The sequence below is a fragment of the Lepidochelys kempii genome, chromosome 17 (assembly GCF_965140285.1).
Source record: "Lepidochelys kempii isolate rLepKem1 chromosome 17, rLepKem1.hap1, whole genome shotgun sequence".
NCBI classification, from domain to species: domain Eukaryota; kingdom Metazoa; phylum Chordata; order Testudines; family Cheloniidae; genus Lepidochelys; species Lepidochelys kempii.
The window spans coordinates 20,090,547-20,113,023 of NC_136396.1; the positions used below are offsets into that span (position 1 = coordinate 20,090,547).

General features: G+C 51.1%; 1 protein-coding gene across 4 annotated transcripts in view; it reads left to right on the plus strand.

The window, feature by feature from the left end:
• The window catches only part of MMP28 (matrix metallopeptidase 28), a 43,465-nt gene extending 22,725 nt beyond the window's left edge, over positions 1 to 20,740 (plus strand). For 3 of the 4 annotated variants that reach the window (XM_073315565.2, XM_073315567.2, XM_073315569.1), the window contains 5 exons: positions 6,111 to 6,332; positions 10,755 to 11,000; positions 13,106 to 13,255; positions 14,776 to 14,943; positions 19,219 to 20,740. In XM_073315565.2, coding sequence (XP_073171666.1) covers positions 6,111 to 6,332; positions 10,755 to 11,000; positions 13,106 to 13,255; positions 14,776 to 14,943; positions 19,219 to 19,613 — 1,181 coding nt within the window. In that variant the 3' untranslated portion in view covers positions 19,614 to 20,740. The remainder of the gene's footprint in view (positions 1 to 6,110; positions 6,333 to 10,754; positions 11,001 to 13,105; positions 13,256 to 14,775; positions 14,944 to 19,218) is intronic. The other variant, XM_073315568.2, reaches the window with a different exon arrangement.
• The last annotated feature ends 1,737 nt before the right edge of the window (positions 20,741 to 22,477 follow it).

Here is a 22,477-nt window from a genome sequence, read left to right on the forward strand (position 1 = left end):
TGCAGCGGTGGCCCCGAGGATCAAATTCTGCCCTTGGTGGTGCACATGGAGTCAATGGGCGTGAGGGGTGTGCATCTGAGACCAGAGTCTGACCGCTGGGGTCTAATCCATCCACTGAAGCCAGTGGCCTCTCTCCAGGGATGGACTTGGCCCAGGGACATCTAAGGGCGCAACGGAGACGAAACCCACAAGAGAAGAGAAATGCAGCTCGGGAGAAATCATCTCTCTGAAGCCATAAACCATCTTCCCTTCCCACCCCCGTATGAGTCATTCCAGGGAGAGGGGGTTGGGGAGGAAGAGTCCCTAAGCGAGGCAGTCCAAGTTTGGGGGGTGAAGCTTCCAGCGTGCCTGGGAATGGAGGAAGTGGGCAAGGGGAGACATGGATTCCTCAGCTGGCTCTTCACGTCCTGTCAGGCCAGCTTCCTCGAGGGGGCGAATTGGGTAGAATGGACCAAAGCCAGGGAGGATGCTCTAGTTCCAACAGTTAGTTTGGGGCAGTTCTTCTGGCCTGTGTTATACAGGCCTGATGGTCAAGTGGTCCCTTCTGGCTTTAGAATCTACGAAATATGCTGACGTGTGGGCGGGGAAGGGGAAGAGAAGCTGAACACTCCTGCCACGTGATCGTCCCAGGGGAAATGCCGAGAGTGGCTGTGGCAGGACAAAGAGCGATTAGGCCCAGTGGCTGGGAAACCAGACCCTTCAGAAGCTTTCTGCTGAGCTCATTGTTTATCCTGCTTTCAACAGGAAGCAATCTGTCCGAGCCGGGGTGAGCTTTGTTGGAAAAAGGGGAATAGCCGTGATGGGATCTTCTATTAGGTGACAGTCTCACCCGTGTGCTCTGCAATGCGAGCTCCCGACTACAACATGCTAGTTCCCTGCTGTGGATAAAACACTGTTGCATATTGTAGTGTAGACTGGACCTAACCACGTTTTAACCCCAGTCCAAACTGGGGTCAGACCAGGGTTGGTTCTATGCAGCAAGATGGAGCCATGTTTTGATCATGGCAGGGGAGGAGCATGCTGCTGCTTGTGGCCATGCTAATTTAGGCACCGGATGCTCATAGAGGCAAGCACGCTGCAGACTGCATCTGCCCCTGAATCCTTCCCTGCTTTTTTCCGCCCCTGCCTCTAGCCCTATAGAATCCTTACCCTGCTGAGTTGGGGCTGGCAGTGAGGGAAACGTAACTGAGCCACTGTTCACTTCAGACAGGCTGCAGCATCTGTAGGTCCTGGCTTGGCTGCTGCAGTGAGAACAGGGCCGCATCTTCCAGGCACCTCCCCATAGTGTTCCCTGATGTCTGGTGCAGTGTTCCTTGATGTTTTAAGCCCCAGCCATGGTTTGCCTTTACAATAGGGGACTGAGCTTGTTAGAAAGACATGTCCTGTCACCTGCTTTAATCGCCAGCCCCAGAAGTTTATCTGGCTGTGCCCACGACAGGAGAAGAGTGTGCCTCGAGGTATCTGCAACGAAGCCCTGAAACAGCCTCTGCAGGCTTTGGAAACGCTGGCCCATCAACGGGGATTAGCTGCGAAAAAGCCCTGCAAAAGCAGAGCCGAGCCGGGATAAACAGCAGGAAATAGGCACCCCACCGGGGAAAGACCCATCCGTCCAGGCTGCAGTTGCCTTTTCCTAGACCCCAGCGCTCGCTCTGCTTTAGCTGCGGGCTGCTCTGGCCCCAGAATGTGCAGACGCAGGGCCTGGTTCAGATTTTATTCTGCTGGAACTCATTGGCTTCACTGGAGTCTCTCCTGATTCGCACCAGTGCAAGTGAGATCCAAATCCTGCCTGAAGCCTTTAGGAGCAAGAGGGGGCCTCATCGATGTGCCTGGTGTCTGCGCAGTTGGAAGGGGCTGATGCTCAGGGATGAGAGGGACATATTCCCCACCACAGGCTGAACTGGCTGCTTCCACCCTGCAGGGCCGGGGAGTGAACAACCGGACTCGGAATCTGGTTAACACTCTCTGGTTAAATGCCAGGGGCCTGATCAGCTGTTGCCCTGCACCCTTGCATTGTCACTTACCCCAGGGAGTGTAAAATGCTACCACTCTGATCTGGTATGTTGCATGCACTTCACACTCACTTTGGACCAGCGCAGATGAAGACACAAAGTGCAGGGCCCCTGGAAAATTGAGCCCTATGTCTTTTTAAAAGGTCCTTCTCTACATCACAGACACTGCCTGGGGTTAGACCAAGTGAACAACGGTTTAAATGCTTTGTCCCGTTTGTTCCCTTTGTACATTTAACTCTCCTGGGCCAACGAAATCCAGCCCCAGCTGGTTTAATTTTAGTGTTGAGTCAGTTACACTTTCTGGTTCTCAGTACCAGCATCTTGTTGCAACCATGGGTTACAAATGCTGCAGGGCAAGATTTAAATCTGGATTTAAAATCTTCAAGGATCAAGGCCCAGATCCTCAAACTCCCATGGGAGTTAGGTGCCTAAAATACCTCTGAGGACTGAGCCCCAGTTCCCATTGTTGTACCAAGGTGAATAATAAGCTGTTCCACTAAGGGAATTTCTCTGGCTGTGACTGGGGCAGATTCAGCCCAATGTTGCAAACGTCTCTAATTTATGGTTTTGTAAGCTTCTTTCCCTGTCCTTCCCCACCCTTGAGCATTTGGATTAAACTCTCTGCTGATGTCTCTTTACAGTATCTTCTCAGGGTTATACAATCCATCAGAGTCCTGCATGACGTCTGTTCTCAGCCCGAAGGCTCAGGAAAGTCCACTTCAGTGTTTAAAAATCCCTTGCTCTCAATTGCATTTGACAATTTATACCAGGTGTGAAATGCTTTGTGCCTATGTCCGCTTTCCAACCATTAGAGGTGCAGCCATTCCCCTGGGTGATGCCCCATAAGGCAGAGTTATGTGAAGCATTTCCAAATGCACGGTTCCCATGTCCTGCATCCAGCTGGCCGGCTGGTTATTAGTGCTGGCACATGTTATAGCCTAGGCCACTCGGACCTTATGTAAATCACATGAGGAACCAGAAATTTCTTTTTCCTCCCCCCATAACTGCCAGTAAATGCTTCTCATCCTTTGGCTTTTGCGTGTGTGTGTGCAGAACTCCTCGGTTGTCTGGGAGTAATGAGCCAGACCCGCAGCTGGTGCAGCAGGCTGGCTGCATTGATGTTCATAGATCCATTTACTTAACGGTGCTACACTGCTTTTCTGAGAGGAAGGATGGCCTAGTGGTTAGGGAACTAGCCTAGAATTTGGGAGACCTAGGTTCAGTTCTCTATCCTGCTACAGACTTCGTGTGTGACCTTTGGCCAATCATTTACCCTCTCTGTGTCAGTTCCCCATGGATAAAATGGTGATTCTCGCACTGCTGTCCCTCATGGGTGGGTTGTGAAGATAAATGTATTGTGAGATGCTCAACCACTACAGTACAGGGTGGCTGGCTCAATGGCTCAGTATGTGGATAAAACACTATGAAACAACGTTGCAATGGACAATGTAAAGTGTCTTGTAATCGAACCAGAAGAACTCCTGGTGCCAAATTTAGAACATGCTCATAGATTCCAAGGCCAGAAAGGACCATTGTGATCATCTAGTCTGACCACCCATATAACCCAGGCCAGAGGACGGCCCCAGAATTATTCCTACAGCAGATCTCTTAGAAAAACATCCTATCTTGATTTAAAAATTTGCAGTGATGGAGAATCCACCACAACCCTTCGTAAATGGATCCTGTGGTTAATTCCCCTCACTGCTAAAAATTGACACCTTATTTCCAGTCTGAATTTGTCTAGCTTCAACTTCTAGCCGTTGGATAGTTTTGTATCTTTCTCTGCTAGGTTGACAAGCTCAAGAATTGTAGTTCTAAGTATAACGAGAATGTGGAACCGCTGAGGTTCCAGGTCCACCTGGTGCTGGCAAAAAGCAAGTTTGAGCCTGCTGAATGCTTTAGCTATTTCTTACCCACAGCCATCCTAGTATTGTAATAGGGCAAGGAGAATAGCGTTCACATAGGCCTCTTTGGGCCACATCCCCTGCTGCTGTAAATCACTGAAGCTCCTCTACAATCTAGTTTATTTAGCACAGTTTCCACTATGTTAGAAATGTAATAAAAAAAAATCCCTTAGAAAAACAAAGGTTAAAACTCAGCGTGGGGGCGGAGGAATGTTCATGAGACTGCCCAAAACGTCAGGCAATGTGTCTTCATGGAAATCTGAACCCCAGTAGGACTCCCCCACTCCAATGCCACTTTCCCCCAGAGATCCTGGTCACTACAGCTGGTGGTTCGGATACTAAACGGCTCTGTTTTCCCCACAATGGAGTGGAAACACGGAGGTTACCGAGTGCTTTATGTTGGATATGTAGAAACCAATGCCCCTAAAATTAGCATTGACTTTTGAAATAATAGCAACCCTTAGCTCTTATCGAGAGCTTTGCACCAGTAGATCTCAAAGGGCTTCACTAAGGAGGTGAGTCTCATTGACCCCACTGTACAGATATCAGCCGTAACTTATCACTTGTATGAGGGTAGCTCGGGGAGGTCCTGGTCAGGGATCAGGGCCCCAGTGTACTGCACAGGTGTATAATGAAAAGATAGTCCCTGCCCCAAGGAGTTTACGATCTAAGCATGTATCAAGCGACAAAAGGTAAACACAGAAGAGGAGGAGAAGGCGAGGTGATGGTGAAAGGATCCTGTCTGATATAACAGGGCAGCGGTTGGACCACTCTCTGCCTCGGTAAAGGGGCTGGGCAATGATACTTACCTGCCTTGGAAAGCACTGTTGGATCCGTGGTTTAAACACGTTACACGAGTGCTCGTGCGCTGGTGGTGGATGGGTGTAAATGCTCCCCTGCTGCTTCTCAGCCTCAGCCAGCCGTCTGGGTTTGAAAAGCAGCATTGTAGCCTTACGACACCGGAGCCGATCTTCGCCACGTGGCCCGGCGGGGGGTGCAAGGGGAAACCCGCTCTGCAGAATTGGGTTTCAGCTCCACCGGTCAATCCCAAGAGCTGCCACTCCCAGCCTCCGTGACCTGAGCTCAGCGGCTGCTGGTTCACCTTTTCACATTGTTCCTTCCTGGGGACGCATTTCAACCCCACCCACGTGCTGCCCAGGAGCGTTGCCACCGAAGCCTGGCTTTCCGTGTGGACAGTTCAGCGACGTGTGCCTGAAATCTTGCATTCCTTTTGGGCTGCCTTACCAGCCACCCCCAGCCTTGCCCCTGTGTTTGAGGTCATTCCCCTTCCCACATCTTTGCTATTTCTTTCCGCCTGCAGGGCAGTTGTTTTCAGCAGCAACCTTGTTTTCATTCACTGAAACCCACAGGTAGTAAAGCTAGTTATGGGGCAAGATCGGCAGCTCGTGCAAATCGGTATAGATCCATTGACTTCAACAGAGCTGCACCCATCCACACCAGCTGAGGATCTGGCCCTCTACGTGCATTTACTCCGCTTGGCTCTGGGGGGGAAACGCCCTCCTTCAGGCTGTGGGTCCCACTTTCTTTCCTAACTAGATCAAAACACCCCTTGGCTTCAAAATGCTCAGCTCTCCAGCAATTCAGTGGTGGTGATTGTTCCCTTGTCTGGCAAACCTTTGTGGGTGGTAGGCAATGGAGATCCTTGCTGCCGAGAAGAGATTCAGTGGGCCAAATCCTGCTGTCAGTTTTACTGGTGTAAATTCAGAGTAACTCCATTCAAGGCAGTGGAATTATTCCAGATTTTTTCTTCTCGTCACTGAGATCTGAATTTTGCCTGGTGTGTGAACTGGAGGAGGTGTGTTGAGCTGAAAGAACCTTCAGATCAACAGGGCTGGATTCTGATCTCATTTACACCAATGCGAAACCAGAGTCACTCCATTAAAGGAACCTACTCCAGATTAACTCTGTTGTACCTGAGATCAGGATCTGTAGGATTTCTGAATGCACTGTTCAGTGGAGGTGAAGTATAGCCCATTGGATAGGGTGTTGGGTCAGGAGACAGGACACTTGCTTCTATTCCTAGCTCTAACATGGCCAGATCACTTTTCTTCTCAGTGCATCCGTTTCCCCATGTGTAAAATGGGTATAATGATCCCAGCCTTCCTTTGGAAGGTGCAGTGAGATCTGTGGATGGGAAGCACAATGGAGGCATAAAAGAAAACCCTCCCTCTTTCAGGTGGAAAGTGGTACAAGCGGCACCTGACCTACCGGATCGTGAACTGGCCTTGGTATCTGCCCCAGCGCCAGGTGCGGCTGGCGGTGAAGGCAGCTTTCGATCTCTGGAGCAACGTCTCATCCTTGGTATTCTGGGAGGTGCTGGACAGCCCTGCTGACATCCGCCTGGCTTTCTTCCACGGCGACCACAACGATGGACTCAGCAACGCCTTCGATGGGCCAGGTGCTAATCGCTCCCTCATCGTAAGCTTCTCTTTTACACCGGGGGCTCTTACCAGGCAGCAAGCAAGGGAGGGAGGGGTAGGAAGGGGAAGAGGCTTGTGATGCTCCAGTACCACCCCCATGAGCAGATCGGCTTAGTGTCGTTGGCCAGGAATAGCACACGATGGCTGAAGGGGAAGGATGGGCCTGACTAATATCATTCTGGGCTGTCCTATGTAAGACGTGGGTGGTCATTGTCCTTCTATGCTTGGTACTGGTGAGGCCACAGCTGGACCACTGTGTCCAATTCTGAGTGCCGCACTTCATGATAGATGGGGACAAATTGGAGAGAGTCCAGAGGAGAGCAACAAACATGATCAAAGGTTTAGAAAACCTGACTTGTGAGCAAAGGCTAAAATAACTGGGCATGTTTAGTCTTGAGAAAAGACTGACCTGATAACAGTCTTCACATATGTTAAGGGCTGTTATAAACAGAACTGTGATCAATTGTTCTCCTTAGCACAATGGAACAAACAGCCTAGGGAAGTCATGGAAGTTCCTACACCGGAGGTTTTCAAAAGGAGGCTGGATAGCCATCTGTCTTGAATGGTTTAGTCACAACAAATCCTGCATCTTGGCAGAAGGTTAGACTAGATGACCCTTGCAGTTCCTCCTAACCCTCTGGCTCTATGATTCAGTGTCTACTGGAGACTGGACATGAAGTTATGGGCTCGATCTGCAGCAAGGGAGCCTTAGGTTAGCTATTAGGAAAAATCTTCTAACTCTAAGGGGAGTTTAGCTCTGGAACAGGCTTCCATGGAAGGTTGTGGAATCCCTATCATTAGAGGTTGCACAAACACCTGTCAGAGCTGGTCTAGCTTTACTTGGTCCTGCCTCGACACAGGGGCCTGGACTTGATAGTGCGTTCAGGTCCCTTCCAGCTCTGCATTTATGATTCTGTGTCTCTGATCTCACTCTGGTGCCAGCTCCATTCCTTGGACGGAGTTCGTCCTGGTTTACACAGGTGTAAGTGAGAGCAGAATTGGGGCCAGGCCGTCCAATGGAGACTGAGGCAGGGATTTAGGGGGGTAGAATGTAATTGTTACTTAGCTGGAGTTTGGGTAGGACACTGGGACTAACTACGCAAGTGCCTTTGTCTCACTCCTGTCTACGTACTGAACAACACTAGTCCTGTAAAGCATGCCCTGAGATCTTTCCTAGACACAGCTGTGCTCCCAAGGACTTGGGACAGATCCTCATGTGGTGTAAATTAATGTTGCACCATTGATGGATCTAGGCACTAGACATTAGGCATGGATCTGTGCCCTACTTTTTATTTCTCCTCCGAAGCTGGTTAGTGGTTGTCAAGGTTCCTTCCCCACTCTGAACGCTAGGGTACAGATGTGGGGACCTGCATGAAAAACCTCCTAAGCTTCTCTTTACCAGCTTAGGTCAAAACTTCCCCAAGGTACAAAATATTCCACCCGTTGTCCTTGGATTGGCCGCTACCACCACCAAACAAATACTGGTCACTGGGGAAGAGCTGTTTGGACATGTCTTTCCCCCCAAAATACTTCCCAAAACCTTGCACCCCACTTTCTGGACAAGGTTTGGTAAAAAGCCTCATCAATTTGCCTAGGTGACTACAGACCCAGACCCTTGGATCTTAAGAACAATGAACAATCCTCCCAACACTTGCACCCCCCCTTTCCAGGGAAATGTTGAATAAAAAGCTTCACCAATTTGCATAGGTGACCACAGACCCAAACCCTTGGATCTGAGAACAATGAAAAAGCATTCAGTTTTCTTACAAGAAGACTTTTAATAGAAATAAATAGAAATCCCCCCTGTAAAATCAGGATGGTAGATACCTTACAGGGTAATTAGATTCAAAACATAGAGAACCCCTCTAGGCAAAACCTTAAGTTACAAAAAAGATAGACAGAAATAGTTATTCTATTCAGGACAATTCTTTTCTCAGTCATTTAAAGAAATCATAATCTAACACATACCTAGCTAGATTACTTACTAAAAGTTCTAAGACTACATTCCTGGTCTATCCCCGGCAGAAACCAGCATATAGACAGACCCACAGACCCTTTGTTTCTCTCCCTCCTCCCAGCTTTTGAAAGTATCTTGTCTCCTCATTGGTCATTTTGGTCAGGTGCCAGTGAGGTTACCTTTAGCTTCTTAACCCTTTACAGGTGAGAGGATTTTTTTCTCTGGCCAGGAGTGATTTTAAAGGGGTTTACCCTTCCCTTTATATTTATGACAGTGGTAAAATGTGGGCCTCTCGATTCTGGGGTGACGGCTACAAATTCCACACCTTCGAAACCTGAGGTTAGTTGCAGATATTTATTCCTAATGTCCTGGCTTTAAGGAATTTGTGATTCCTTAGAATTTGTTATTATTAGGCAGCATGTTTAAAAAAAACACAAGGAACTTCTTCACGCAATGCACAGTCAACCTGTGGAACTCCTTGCCAGAGTATGTTGTGAAGGCCAAGAGTATAACAGGGTTCAAAAAAGGATTAGCTAAGTTCCTGGAGGATAGGTCCATGAATGGCTATTAGCCAAGATGGTCAGGGATGCGACCCCATGCTCCGGGTGTGCCTAAACCTCCAACTGCTTTAAGCATTTGACACCGGCCACTCTCAGAGCCAGAATACTGGGCTAGATGGGCCATTGGTCTGACCTGCTATGGCTGTTCTTATGTTCTTGTGTGTTGAATTTGTGATGTCAGTTGGTAAACTGTGCTGTGGACTTTCACACAAATCCAGGACCACAAACTTTTCACAGCTTGGACTGTTTCCTTCCAAGTCCATCACATCCCTTGCTAAGCCATTCTGCTATGTCAGGGGCATTTCAATCCCCGTAGCCTTCAGCCAGTGCAGCATAGTAGCTCATACTGAGTTACTGCAGAGTGACTACTCCCACGCCCAAGCGATTAACCCATGTGATAAAGATCTTCATGCCAATTTCAATGGAACAACACACTCTACAGATAAAATCGCCCGTATTTAGAAATGAATAACAGAAATCATTTTAATCTCACTATTGCTAAAGAGATTAGTCCACAATATCCAACCGCCAGCCTTTTTTCTTTTTCTTTTTTTTTTTTTAAGGCCTGGTTTTAATTCACATTTTAAGAATGTATTTTTGGGACAATCATATCCAAATGACCAATGCATTTGGTTTTAAAAGAACGGTTGCTTTTGGGCTGAGCCCTTTTTAAATTATCCCTGCAAATAAGGGATTCGATTTAAATGCTGTCAGACCTGTAGCGCCCCTGATACAGACATCACTTCTCGGTGCCTTAGATTCCATGGGTTTCAGAGGGGTAGCCGTGTTAGTCTGTATCAGCAAAAACAACGAGGAGTCCGTGTGGCACCTTAAAGACTAACAAATTTATTTGGGCATAAGCTTTCGTGGGCTAAAACCCACTTCATCAGATGCATGGAGTGGAAATACAGTAACAGGTATATATACACAGCATATGAAAAGATGGGAGTTGCCTTACCAAGTGGGGGGTCAGTGCTAACGAGCCAATTCAATTAAGGTGGAAGTGCGCTATTCTCAACAGTTGACAAGAAGGGGGAAATCACTTTTGTAGTGCTAATGAGGCCAATGTAATCAAGGTGGCCCATTTCAAACAGTTGACAAGAAGGTCTGAGTATCAGCAGGGGGAAATTAGTTTTTGTAGTGATTCCACAGTGAATGTTTGTGGCGTGTGAAAGGAGATGAATAGCTAGTGAAAGGGAGCCAGCGAGGATTTATCTGAAGGTGAGTGGTTCAAATCCAGCCAAGATCAGCTGTAAACAAAATGTCTTCTTAGCTGGGATTAGATGCCAGTTCCTATTGGGCTGATTTCCATTTCCCAAACCCACTGGCAGAGTCAGTGGAGAGGTTAAGGACAGAACAGGACATTTGGCATGAATTGTTCGTAGATTCTCCCCACCACTGAGGAAGCAAATTTTCCCTGCCCATATACTCCCTGATCTGGGAATAAAACAGGGCTTCTACCTTTGGGGTTGTCAATCTCCCATCAGTGTTGTATTCACGCACACCGACTTAGCTGCCACTGTATCCAGAGCCAGTGCTAGCCCATTGGGGGGCCCTAAACAGGAATGTTTTTGCCCCCCCCGTATAGCTCAACCACCCCCTAAAAATACTAATTGCATTATTTCCACAAACCAAAACATTTACCAGCACAGCCCGTACTAATATACTTGTTAAAAAGTCCACATTAAATAAGATGATGGATATTTTAGGGGTAATACTAAATCTAAGCAATTGCTCAATCTATATATACACCTAGTGCCCCCATGGACAGCATCCTTTGCCCTTTTGTGCCCAGACGTCCCTCACCATTGTAGAAGAGGACCGGCACGTGCATGTGACCTTTGTGTCAGTTGTAACCGCCTCTGCTCCTCTCTTTCCACCAGGGGGCGCCCTGGCGCACGCGTTCTTCCCCCGCCGGGGGGAGGCGCACTTCGACAGCGATGAGCGATGGTCCCTGCACAGCGGCAAGGGTCGCAACCTCTTTGTGGTGGTAGCACACGAGATCGGGCACACCCTGGGGCTGGAGCACTCGCCCGTCAGGAGCGCCCTGATGTCTCCCTATTATAAGAAGCTGGGCAAGGACTTTGTGCTGAGCTGGGATGACATCCTTGCTGTCCAGAACCTGTACGGTGAGCACAGGTCTCCTGGATCCCCTCTATCATCTGTTGGCTTGTGTGTATGTTCTCTCCACGCGCTGCCCCAGCTCTGCACGGGTAGCTGACCCTGCAGGCATCGATAGTGCTACCCAGAGGGACCCCAGACGCAGGTTGGTGGTGAAGGCGCTCGGCCAGGTTTCTTGTCAACGAAGTACAGTACTAGGGCCCCGCAGATTCTGCAGGTACACGAACACATGCGTGCCCATTATGACGGACCGGCTTCGTCAGCAGTGGACTTTCTACTGCCCCCTAAGCCGGACAAAGGGTTAAGACAAGGTACCCTGAGGTTTTTGATGGAGACATACAACTGGGATAAACCACCTTACGTGTTTCATGACATCTATTTGTTACCTTCTCTTGTTCCTTATATCTTGGACAAAACATCCCTATTGTCAAACCAGCTTCTCTTGAACTAGGCTGGGGTGTACCCAGAGGTGAAAGTAACTTAAGGGACTTATCGGTACGCAGGGCCGGGGTCCTGAGCAGGCGGCGGTGTGTGACCCTCGGGCGGAAGGGGCAGGGCCTCAGGCAGAAGGGGTGGGGCCTTTAAATCCCTGGGCCCTTTAAATCGCTGCTGCTACCCCGGGGCTCCTGGGTGATTTAAAGGGCCTGGGGCTCCGGCTCTGGTAGCAGCCATGGTAGCGTTAGCTGCAGCGGGAGCCACTGGGCTCTGGCAGTGATTTAAAGGACCCGAGGCTCCCGGCCACCACCGCTACCCTGGGGCTCTGGCAGCAGGGAGGCAATTTAAAGGGCCAGGGCTCCGGCTGCGGTACCGGTGGCTGGGAGCCTCGAGACCTTTAAATCGCCGCTGGAGCCCTATGGTAGCTGCAGCGGCAGCCAGGAGCCCTGGGGCTCTGGTGGTGATTTAAAGGGCCCAGGCCCTTTAAATGGCTGCCGGAGCCCGGGGCTCCCAGCCATCGCTGCTACCCCAGGGCTCCGGCAGCGGGGCTCTGGCGGCAATTTAAAGGGCCAGGGGCTCCAGCCGCTGACGGGAGCCCAGGGCCCTTTTAAATTGCCCGCCTGGGGAAGCTGCCCCCTGCCAGTATGGTCGGCTGTGTACCGGCTCTTGCCAGTACGCTGCACCATACTGTACCAGCTTACTTTCACCTCTGGGCTTATCTGTACTAGCTGGAATATCTTTATGTAAATATCTAGTGCCTCGTCAACTAGCAACAACTTTGCCAAGTTCATGTACTGGATAACGAACTTGTGAGCATCTGCTTTAATCCATGGCCTGACTTTGGTTCACGGCCTCTGGTTCAGGCCTCAGATCTTGCACCAGGCCCAGTGCCCCAGGCTCTGACTCTCCCTCTATTATACCCTCTTGTTTCAGCTAGAACCGGGTGAATGATGGATCTTCTGGTTCTCTGGCAATTCTGAAATGTCGGGGGAGAGGGCGGGGTGGGTGGGGGGGTGGGCAGGGAATCGTTGTCTGATCAAAACCAAAACCAGTCAGAATTTCAGGTGAATTGAAAAGTAACCAAAAAAATTGTTTCAGCAACATTGAAAAGTTTCATTTAGATTTTGATCATCTGAAAATGTTTCTGAACAATTCAGTGAAATTGACGTGAATTCCCAAACCGGTTCAGGGTAGCCAAATCTGCATCTTTTGCTGAAAAAAATGTTTCAGCTGAAAAGGTTCACCCAGCTTGGGTCCCTTGGTCGTAACCTCGCATCCAGATAAAAGGCTTGCGTGATGTCTAAGTGCATCTACAGACCCCCGCTTTCCCTGGGTTTGCCGAAGCCCTGGGGGGACTCTTTGCCAGAGGATGTTGCGAAGGCCAAGACTATACAAGGGTTAAAAAAGAACTATATAAATTCATGGAGGCTCGGTCCATCAATGGTTATTAGCCAGGATGAGCAGGGGTGGTGTCCCGAGCTTCTGTTTGCCAGAAGCTGGGAACGGGCAACACAGGATGGATCACTTGCTGATGACCTGTTCTGTTCATTCCCTCTGGGGCACCTGGCACTGGCCACTGTCGGAAGACAGGACACTGGGCTAGATGGACCTTTGGTCTGACCCAGTCTGGCCCTGTGCAGCCACTCTACACATCTCATGGTTTCCCTTTCCATCACAGGAAAGCCTTTGAGGGGCTCCGCTGTGCGGCTTCCTGGGAAGTTATTTGCTCATTTCCAGAACTGGAGCCCTGATTTTCCAGGTGACAATCAGCTGCAGGGGAGCCTCGGCTCTTATTACTGCCAGTCCTTCTTCGATGCTATCACCATCGGTGAGTCTCCCAGACGCCAACGCGCAGCTGGAGCCCTCTCCCGGCTGCTCCGTCCAGCCCGCCCTCTCTTGTTGCTTGTCATTTGTAGACGTTCGAGATGGAAAAGACAGATTTATTAGATCAGGGGTTCTCAGACTGGGGGTCGGGAGCGCTCAGGGGGTCGTGAGGTTATTATGTGGGGGGTCACGAGCTGTCAACCTCCACCCCAAACTTCACTTTACCTCGAGCATTTATAATGCTGTTAAATATATAAAAAAGTGTTTTTAATCCCTCAGGGGGGTCGCACTCAGAGGCTTGCTGTGCGAAAGGGGGTCACCAGTACAAAAGTCCAAGAAGCACTGTATTAGATCCACTGGCCCGTTTCCCCTCCAGCTGCTGATGGCGGAGGCAGTGTTAATAACCCCCTGGGGGATCAAGTCTAGGGTACCACTGAAAGAGCTGAGGAAGTAGCACGTGTGTCCTGAGGAGAGGTGTGCAGGGAAAGAGAAAGACATGCCAAGTGGGAGAGCTGCTGTGTTGGCCAACACACCAAGGATTGAACTGGGGACCTCCAGAACTAAAAGCAGGAGCCAAGTGTCCCAGGGTGGGACTGTGACAGACTCCTATCCTCGGCAGATCAGGCACAGAGGGGTAGACCTGTAACATGCTCCCCAGGGGGGTAGCTAAGTACACATGGTAGCGAGGAAGAAGGTGCGAGGAGGCTTGAGGGAGGAGTACAGAGGAGGAAGGCATAGCGGATGTAGTAGGAAATGAACTCAGCGATGCAGAGCCTTGAAGGGGAGGGCGAAGAATGAACTTGATGCAGGAGGAGATAGACGAGGTGGGTGAGATGGTATCTTTTATTGGGCTGACTTCTGTTGGCGAAAGGCAGGCGAGGAAGGGGAGTAACCTAGATGGAGCGACGGGGAGGAAGACGCCTTCCACAATAGCAGTGTCTATGGATTGAGAGGAGAAGCTGGGAGGCCATGGAGGGGCGGGCGGCTGCAGGGGTCGGGGGAGAGAGGACCGAAGGGTCAGTGCTGTTGGGTAGGGATGGGGCTTAGAGATGGCTTAGCAGAGGAGCTGGTAGGGCTTGCACAGACCCTGAATGTAGGGAGAGGAGAGGTGAGTCAAAGATGGCCTTGTGGTGAGGAGATGGGCAGGTGGGGTTGTGAATGGACGGGCAGCGGGGGGCTTGGGAGGAAGTGGCGGGTTTGCCATAGCGTGTTCAAGGTGCCTGCAGGGCCCCCAGGTGGAGATGTTGGGGCAGAAAGGTGGAGCTGACACACACGGGGATGGGGCTGGCCCTGGAGAAGATGAGCTTCCCCAGGGTGAGTGAGGAGCCTGAGCGTGGATTCCTGGGGGAAGAGGCAGAGATGTTGGATGGGCAGGAGAGAGGCCCTTGCTGTAGTGGATTTGCACATGCTGCTTTCTGTTCTGGGTGGGGCGCAGAGGGGGACCGGTTGGCTTGCAGAGATAGGACCCCCTGCTCAGGTTTGCAAGGCCACGCTCCCTCTAACTCGGTTTCCCCTTCTGCACAGATGCAGATCACAACCTTTACATCTTCAAAGGCCACCACTACTGGGTTGTGGCGAAGGGAGGCAACGCCACCGACCCGCAGCTGCTCCAGACCCAATGGGCAGAGCTCCCAGCTGGCATTGACGCGGCTGCTGTGTCGGAGGCAGACGGCAAATTCTACTTCTTCAAAGGTAGCCAGACCCAGATGGGGAGGAGCAAAAATCTCCCCCTTGTGGCTGTGTCCTTGATCTGTCTGTCCGTCCGGAGCATCGGGCTCTAGACTGGGAGTTGGGACTCTGGATTCTGTTCCTGGCTTCGCTGTTGACCTTGGGCAGGTCCCCTTTGCTTTGTTGTGCCTCAGTTTCCCCATCTGTAAAATTGGGAGAAAGACGCTCCCTCTTTTTTGTGAAACTCTTTGGGACGAAGGGGTGGAAAGCACTTTCCAAGCGCTAAGTGTTGTTGATTAGCAAGAGGCCAGTGCAGCGCTCTGAGCCCTGAGTGTTACAGGGGCTGTGGCCATGGTGTTTGGGACCCCAATGGCTAAGACGATGTAGTCCCCCATCTGACTGCGAACTGCTGCAGTGGGCTGACTTACTGGCCATTTAAAGGTTTCAGAGTAACAGCCGTGTTAGTCTGTATTCGCAAAAAGAAAAGGAGGACTTGTGGCACCTTAGAGACTAACCAATTTATTTGAGCATAAGCTTTCGTGAGCTACAGCTCACTTCATCGGATGCATATTGTGGAAAGTGTAGAAGATCTTTTTATATACACACAAAGCATGAAGAAATACCTCCTCCCACCCCACTCTCCTGCTGGCAATAGCTTATCTAAAGTGATCACTCTCCTTACAATGTGTATGATAATCAAGTTGGGCCATTTCCAGCATTTAAAGGGGCAGCTCAGGGTCATTAGGGCAGGCCCAGGCACTCGGCTGCAAAGGAGAATGGATGTCAGTGACACATTGGCTTGTAATTGTAACAGCTTGGAGGCTGTTCAGAATGGGGGCTTTGTTCCTACAGCAGGGTGGAGCCCAGCAGTCCCTCTTCCCTCCCGCCCCTGGCTTCCGCCCCCCGCCCCTCCTGCAGGGCTAGGATCAGAAACAGCCTGGGAGCGGGGGAGGCTCTTTGAAAAGAGTTTTTGTTTTTCTTCCCTTGCCATAACCCATAGTCCAGTAACCGAGTGCCCAGCCGGCGCTGAGGCTGATGGGGCAGTGGGAAATCAGCCCATGTGCCGAGGGCCTGCGGTTGCAGGGGAAGGAGTTGCTGCTGTTCTGGCTGTTTCATTTGTTTTGCCATAACCCCCAGGGAGGGATCAGGGCCCCAGCTCTGTCTGCCGATGTGGTTGTACAGCGCCGAGCACAAGGGGGCCCAGCCATAATACAAACTAATAACACTAACCCGCCAGCCGTAGGCACGCTCATTTAGGCATGGCTTCGCAGTGGAAAAGAAGAGAGGCGCAAAGGCAGGGCACGGTTACAAGGATTGTCAGGGCGGCTCTCCCAGTGTACAAGCACCCTTGCAAGGAAGGATGGTCTAGTGGTTCGGGCACTAGAGTGGGTGGTGGAAGAACTGGCTTCAATTCCTGCATTACCACAGATTCCTTGCATGGCCCGGGACAAGTTACTTAGCCTCTCCGTGCCTCGGCTCCTCATCTATACCATGGGGATAACAGCCCAGCTCGACCTCACAGAGGTGTGGGGAGGAGAAAGACATTAGAGATTGTGGGATGCTCGGACACAACGGTAACGGGTCCATAGTAGACAGCCAGAGTCCGGGGCCTTTAGCCAGCAATTGCAGAGATCTCAGTTTACAGCCCAAAATGCCAGCTGGGGACGTTTCCCTTTGATCTCCGGGGTCCCTGGGCAAGGCCATCCCTAGCTATTCGGGGGGCCCTACGCAGCCCCCCCACGCAGGGGTGGTGTGGGGCCCCAGGCCTCCACAGGGCGGGAGGCTGGCTTGGGGAAGAGGGTGAGTGCAGGCCCAGCCCTGCTGCAGAGCCCAGGGGGCTGGGGTGGGAAGAGCCGGGGCGGGGGCTGGAGCAACACGCAACCCCAAATTTCCTGGTGCCCGACGCGGCTGCGTACTTTGCGTATGGGTAAGGACGGCCCTGACCCCGGGACTTCACTGCACCGCTCGGGGCTCGCCAGCAGGAGGAGGTGCACTCAGTGGCAATGGAGGGTCCTCGGTGTGGAGGATCCCAGTAAGGGCTGGTCCGTGCACTCCCCGCTGGTTGCATCTGTCCTGAGATCCTTGGTTTTGCTCTGGAGTGACTGGCTTGGCATTGAGGCCCTGCGCACCAGCGGCCCCTATGGGAAGCAGTGGGAATAGCAAGTGCTCAGCTGGTTGTGTATTGTGTTGGTTTTTGCACAACTTGTGGCAGCCCTCGGGCAGCAGGAACAGGAAGAGCAGGGTGATCTTGCCTCACCCCTGCCCTGGAGGGATCGCCTCACAAGGGCTGAGAGGGGAGATTAGCCAGCAGCCCATTCAGTCCATCTCTAAGGAGGCCAGTTCCGCTGCTTTCATCCACTAGTGCCTGCCTCATTTAGGCTGCATGCCCTTTGGGAGAGGGACTGAGCACTCCTCCATCTCCTGGGTAGCACAAAGCGCTCCATAAATCCTGCTCGGAGACAGGCTCTTCTCACAGGGGTTTCAGTCCGTGCCCTGGAAGAGGTGAATGGCCCTGTGTCCCATTGCCAGTCTCTTCAGCCAGCCTCTCCCACTTCCAGTTCCTGAACAGAAGGGGGCGAAGACCTAGAGCAGGGGTTCTCAAACTGGGGGTCGGGGCTATGTGAAAGGAGCCAAGAAGTTTGAGAATCACTGACCTAGAGTTTATCGAGCTGCTTGGCGTGTCTGGCACGGAGTAAATATAATCGGAATAAGACAGGTGTTTGTAGCCTTGGACTTGAGAGACCTGGCTTCGGTTCTCTGCTCTGCTACAGACTTCCTGAGAGGCCTTGGGCAAGTCACTTAGCCTTTCTGCACCTCAGTTCCCCAGCTGTGCCATGGAGATAACAGCCCTACCCTGCCCTGTCTCACCAGGGTGTTGGGAGGAGAAAAGCGTGAAAGAAATTGTGAGGTGCTTAGGTATTACAGTGCTGGTCACCCTATAAGTACCTTAGGTAGGATATCCCGTGCAGGTGAGTTCCCCCTTGTGAGCCCGGAGCTGGGTTTGATCACAGGTTTCCTGAGCGCATCTAGGCCTCTTTGCAGTCCACGTTAGCCCTTTAGGATCCTCTGTTGTTGCGCGTCGATCTGTGAAGGGGGCATTAATTGGGCTGTTGTCTTTTAATAATAAACCCCAAACCTGGTAAGTATCCCTCTTCCCCCTGGGAATCGCTCAGGGATTCTGATGTAGGGCTGGGGAACCTATCATAAATTGGACCACACTGACACCTGCTGGTTGTTTGTCATTAAGAAATCTACACCCATCTCCCTCTGAGTCAGCCTTTTGTAGCCATGGCCTTGATTCCCCCCCCCTCCTTTTGTTTTCATTTGATGGACAGCCATCAGTGGTGCAGCAGGCATGTGTGACCAGCACTGGGGAGCATGTATAGATGGATGGTCCAAGGACACAGCAGCTGGCTATGGGAACTAATAATATTCCTGTGGAAACCATCTTCCCCAGGTCTGCCCATGATCTCAGAGCGGCTGGGTGTGTCTGCGGAAAGAGTCTGCTACCAAATGCAGGCATTAGGATTCAGGGTCCATGCCCATGGAGGTGAATGAGGGCGGGCAGGTCTGACCTCTCGTAGCTATGGTTTGCAAACTAAGGTGGGCAGTGCTGGGTATGGGCACCATCCAGAAGATGTTCATCCTTCCAAGGCAGTTTGTCTGAGTTCTGTGCAATTCACCACGGGTGAGCTGGCCCCAGATCTGAATCACAGCCCAGGGCGTGGGACCTCCCGCAGCGTGGTACTGGGCCACAGACGAGCCTGTTGCAGCCTTGGGTCATTTAGGTTGGCAGGAAAGGCTCCTGCTTTTAGATCCAGATCCCTCCTGCCGGCAGCCCACGTGGGGTGCAGTGTTACACTTGAACCACAACACCATCTGTCCTCCTCCAAGTGCTTATTTGACCTGCCCATGTGGCCTAGTGGATAGAGCACTGGACTGGGACTCGGGAGACCTGGGTTCTATTCCCAGCTCTGCTACGGGCCTGCTGGGTGACCTTGAACAAAATTGCATTGCCTTTCTGTGCCTCAGTTTCCCCATCTGTAAAATTGCAGGAATGGTGCTGTGCTCCTTTGTAAAGCGCTTTGAGATCTGCTGATGAAACGTGCTGTCTAGTATTTAGTACCTACACACCTTTGAGAAACCAGCTCCCTGTCTCTCTCTTGTCATTGTCAAAATGCTGTCGATAGATCATGGCTCTTGACTTCCCCTCTGTGTGTCCTGGCCCCTACACGGCCTCCCCCCCCCCCCCCCCCCCCGCAGCGATCCTAACCAGCTTTGTCTCCGGCTTCTCCCCAGGCGGCCGATGCTGGCGATACAAAGGGTCCGCCCTGGAGGCGGGATTCCCCCAGAAGTGCAGCACCAGCAACCTCCCTCGCCACCTCGACGCGGCCCTCTATTTCCAGCAGCTCCGCCACCTGGTGCTCTTCAAGGGCCCCAAGTACTACGTGCTGAGCGAGGAGTCCCTGCGGGTGGAGCGCTACTACCCCAGGAGCCTGAGGGACTGGAACGGGGTCCCAGCCGGGGCGAACGGCGCTCTGACGCAGCAGGATGGCTTCGTGTACTTCTTCAGGGACGACCAATACTGGAAGTTCGACCAGGCCAAGCTGCAGGTGGTGGCGACTGGGAAATGGGCCGTCCAGCTGCCGTGGATTGGCTGCTCGGGCAGGAATTCCAGTCAGACTCTCTTCTGATCTCCCACACGATCGGACATGACCGGGGCCATGCTGTGCCTTCCGTCCCCCTCCACGCATTGATGCCCTGGGCACAGACAAGGGCAAAATCCGGCCCTGAACATGGCATCAAAAAGATGGCGGCTGATCCCCATGGGGAGGGCTTTTAATTAGATACATGTTTAGCTTCCCAGGTCGGTCCTTCACCCAGGTACCTCTTGCCAATGATCTACTTGAACTTTTGTCTCAGGAGCCATCCCAATGACTGGCACAGGCGAGCAGGGATAGTCGCTACCTTGAGATGAACAGTGGGCAGATCTCTCCGGCCTGCGTGTTCTTCAGTGGGTTAGCCCATGGCCCCCCCTAAGCAGAAGCACTAAAATGGGCATTTTACAGAGCTCTAGAGAAGACAAGACCAGCTTCTCAGTTCAAAGACATCTCCACTTGCAAACAGGAGGAGACTGGCCCTTTAGCCTGGCAGGGTTGGATAATCCCAGAACTACCACCCTGACGTGCCAGGGTCCAGATGGCTGAAACTTTAAACATATTTGGAAGGGATTTTTTGGTCCAAAGATGCCAACATATTTCCCGTAAGATGAAAAGTTTTGGGCGGGGGAGACTCTAAAAACTAAAACCCTGTTGACTTTTTCCACATACTTTTTATGTTGTTTTTCACAATATTTTTAATGGGAATTTTTATCAAACCTGCTATTGCTATTTTTCGTTTACCCCAAACTGGGGTTTCCACTGGACCGTTTACCGAGAAAAAGGGGGGAGCTGACAAATGCAGATTGAACGTTTTCAATTAAAACAAACAAACCAAGGGAGAATGGGCCCATGTTGAACCTGCGAAGCGGAATGTAATTTCCAAATGACTGGCGAATTTTTCCTCCGTTTTTCCAGTGGCTCTAATCTTGCTGTGCTCATTTGGTGACAAATGAGAACAACTCTGATCATTCTCCAGGCCAAATTCAGGGGTTAGCGTAGGCTACTGTAACTCGCTGAGAGATCCAGAAGAAGTTGTAAATTACAGCAGTTTAGACTGGCATCTGTTTGCTTGGTGGAGGAGGTGGTCTGTGTAGCCATGAAAGTATCCTTACTGTAAACACAAAACACTGCACACGCCAATTAAAACCCTTTGAAACATCGTCGGCTTGTGCTTCTGAATTATCTGGGAGCATCTGAAAAAAAGCATAATCTCCTAAGGGCAATGGTGAAAGCTACGCTCCTGGAAACTGAAATCTAGACTGGGCAAATAGACAAAATAGCAGGGGTGGGAGGGTGGGGGTGGTTTGGACTCATGGGACATAATAACTCTGCTCCATCTGTGGCTCCTGGCCGATTCAGTGATTGTGTATTGATTTCCCAGGTAATGCCGTAGACTGGGCTGTGATGTGGTGCTCAGTGGTGGGGCCACATCACGCAGATGGATCAGCTAGGGAATTTCTCTGCCTGGTCTCTGGGGATTGTATTTACGACATTCTCTCCATCTTCCTGGAGATGTGTCTCTTCTGGATGCCTCAGCAGGAGCTGGCCTGGGTAGCCCAGGAAATCAAGAAACCAGAGTGGTAACCCTACGCTCGCATCCTGCCCACGCTGCAGAAGTTGCCCAGCAGGGTTTGTTCCTGTGCGGGGAGAGGGGCCTGCAGAGACGTTGCCCTGTTTTTTTTTCAAGAACACTTTGGACTCTCAACTCCTGAGCCCCCGGGAAAGTGAGTGAATGTCTCGGAAGTAGAAGGGGACACATGTTTTGCTGGAGTGTGCCATCAAAAGCGTTTGAATCCTTGTCTAAAGCTGCCTCCTCACCAGCAGCTGTCCCGGCTCACACCCTCTTTGGAGGTCTCCTGGCTTCCAGCTCCCTTTACATCCTGCTTCTCCGGCTTTCTCTCGCAGTGTGTGTGGCTCTCCAGTTTTGCTGATTTAAGCAGCTCTTAAAGTAGCCTGGCCTCCTGGTTTGGTCCAGCAGAGGGCACTCCTGGGCAGGAATTAAAGGATTTGATAACAATGTAGGGTAAGGCCTTTCCCATATAAAACCCAAATCCCAGTTCCTTGGCCCTTTCTCCAAAGCCTCTCAAACCAGCATCTTCCACTGTGTGCCCAGAAGACCATCGAATTGGGCTGGGTTGACTCTGGTAGGAGAGCAATTTCCAGAGTCCTCCAGCCTTCGCAGAGAATGCTGTACCAGTCACCCCTTCACATTTATCATGCCAGCTTGAGCCCTCTGCTGAAGCATGGGGAACCAGGTGATACCTCAGGTATCTCTGTTGTGAACCCTGCTAACTGACAGTGACTGTACTCCCTCAATCAGAGGGACTATTGCAATGAATGGGATCTGGGTATCCCATCGCTTAGGCAGCTCCGGGCATCTCACCCTTAGCTCACAATATTGCCAGGTCTCACACCGTCCGATGTTTTTTCTTAAAGCCCCCTGCTCCCGGAGGCATGTGATATTTGTGAGAAATTCAGCTTTCATGTAAAAACAAGTGCAAGTTTCTAGCCTTTCTTGCTGCAGAGAAAAGCTTGAGAATGTGACCGCAGTGAACTCTAAAAAGCTCAAAATGCAAATAAAAGGAATCTCTTGATTTTTAAGCCAATCTCAAGATTTATTTGGGAGGCGTATGGCTTGTTGGTTTCTTTCGAATGTTTGTGGTTGGCATTGCTGAGTTTATTTTAACAGATTAGCTGCCAGCAAGGGAATGGAGTGGGCTGGCTTTGTTAGTGGAATCCTGGAGACTGTTTTGGACCAAAGTAGGATGAAATGCAGTGTTCCCAATAAAGGCACAAAGTGGGTTATTTTCCAGGGGTGGGGAAAAGTTTCCCTCAGATCTGATTGCCGCAGGCACCTGTCAGAAGCTTTTCATCCGTAGCTGTCGAAACCAGCTTTG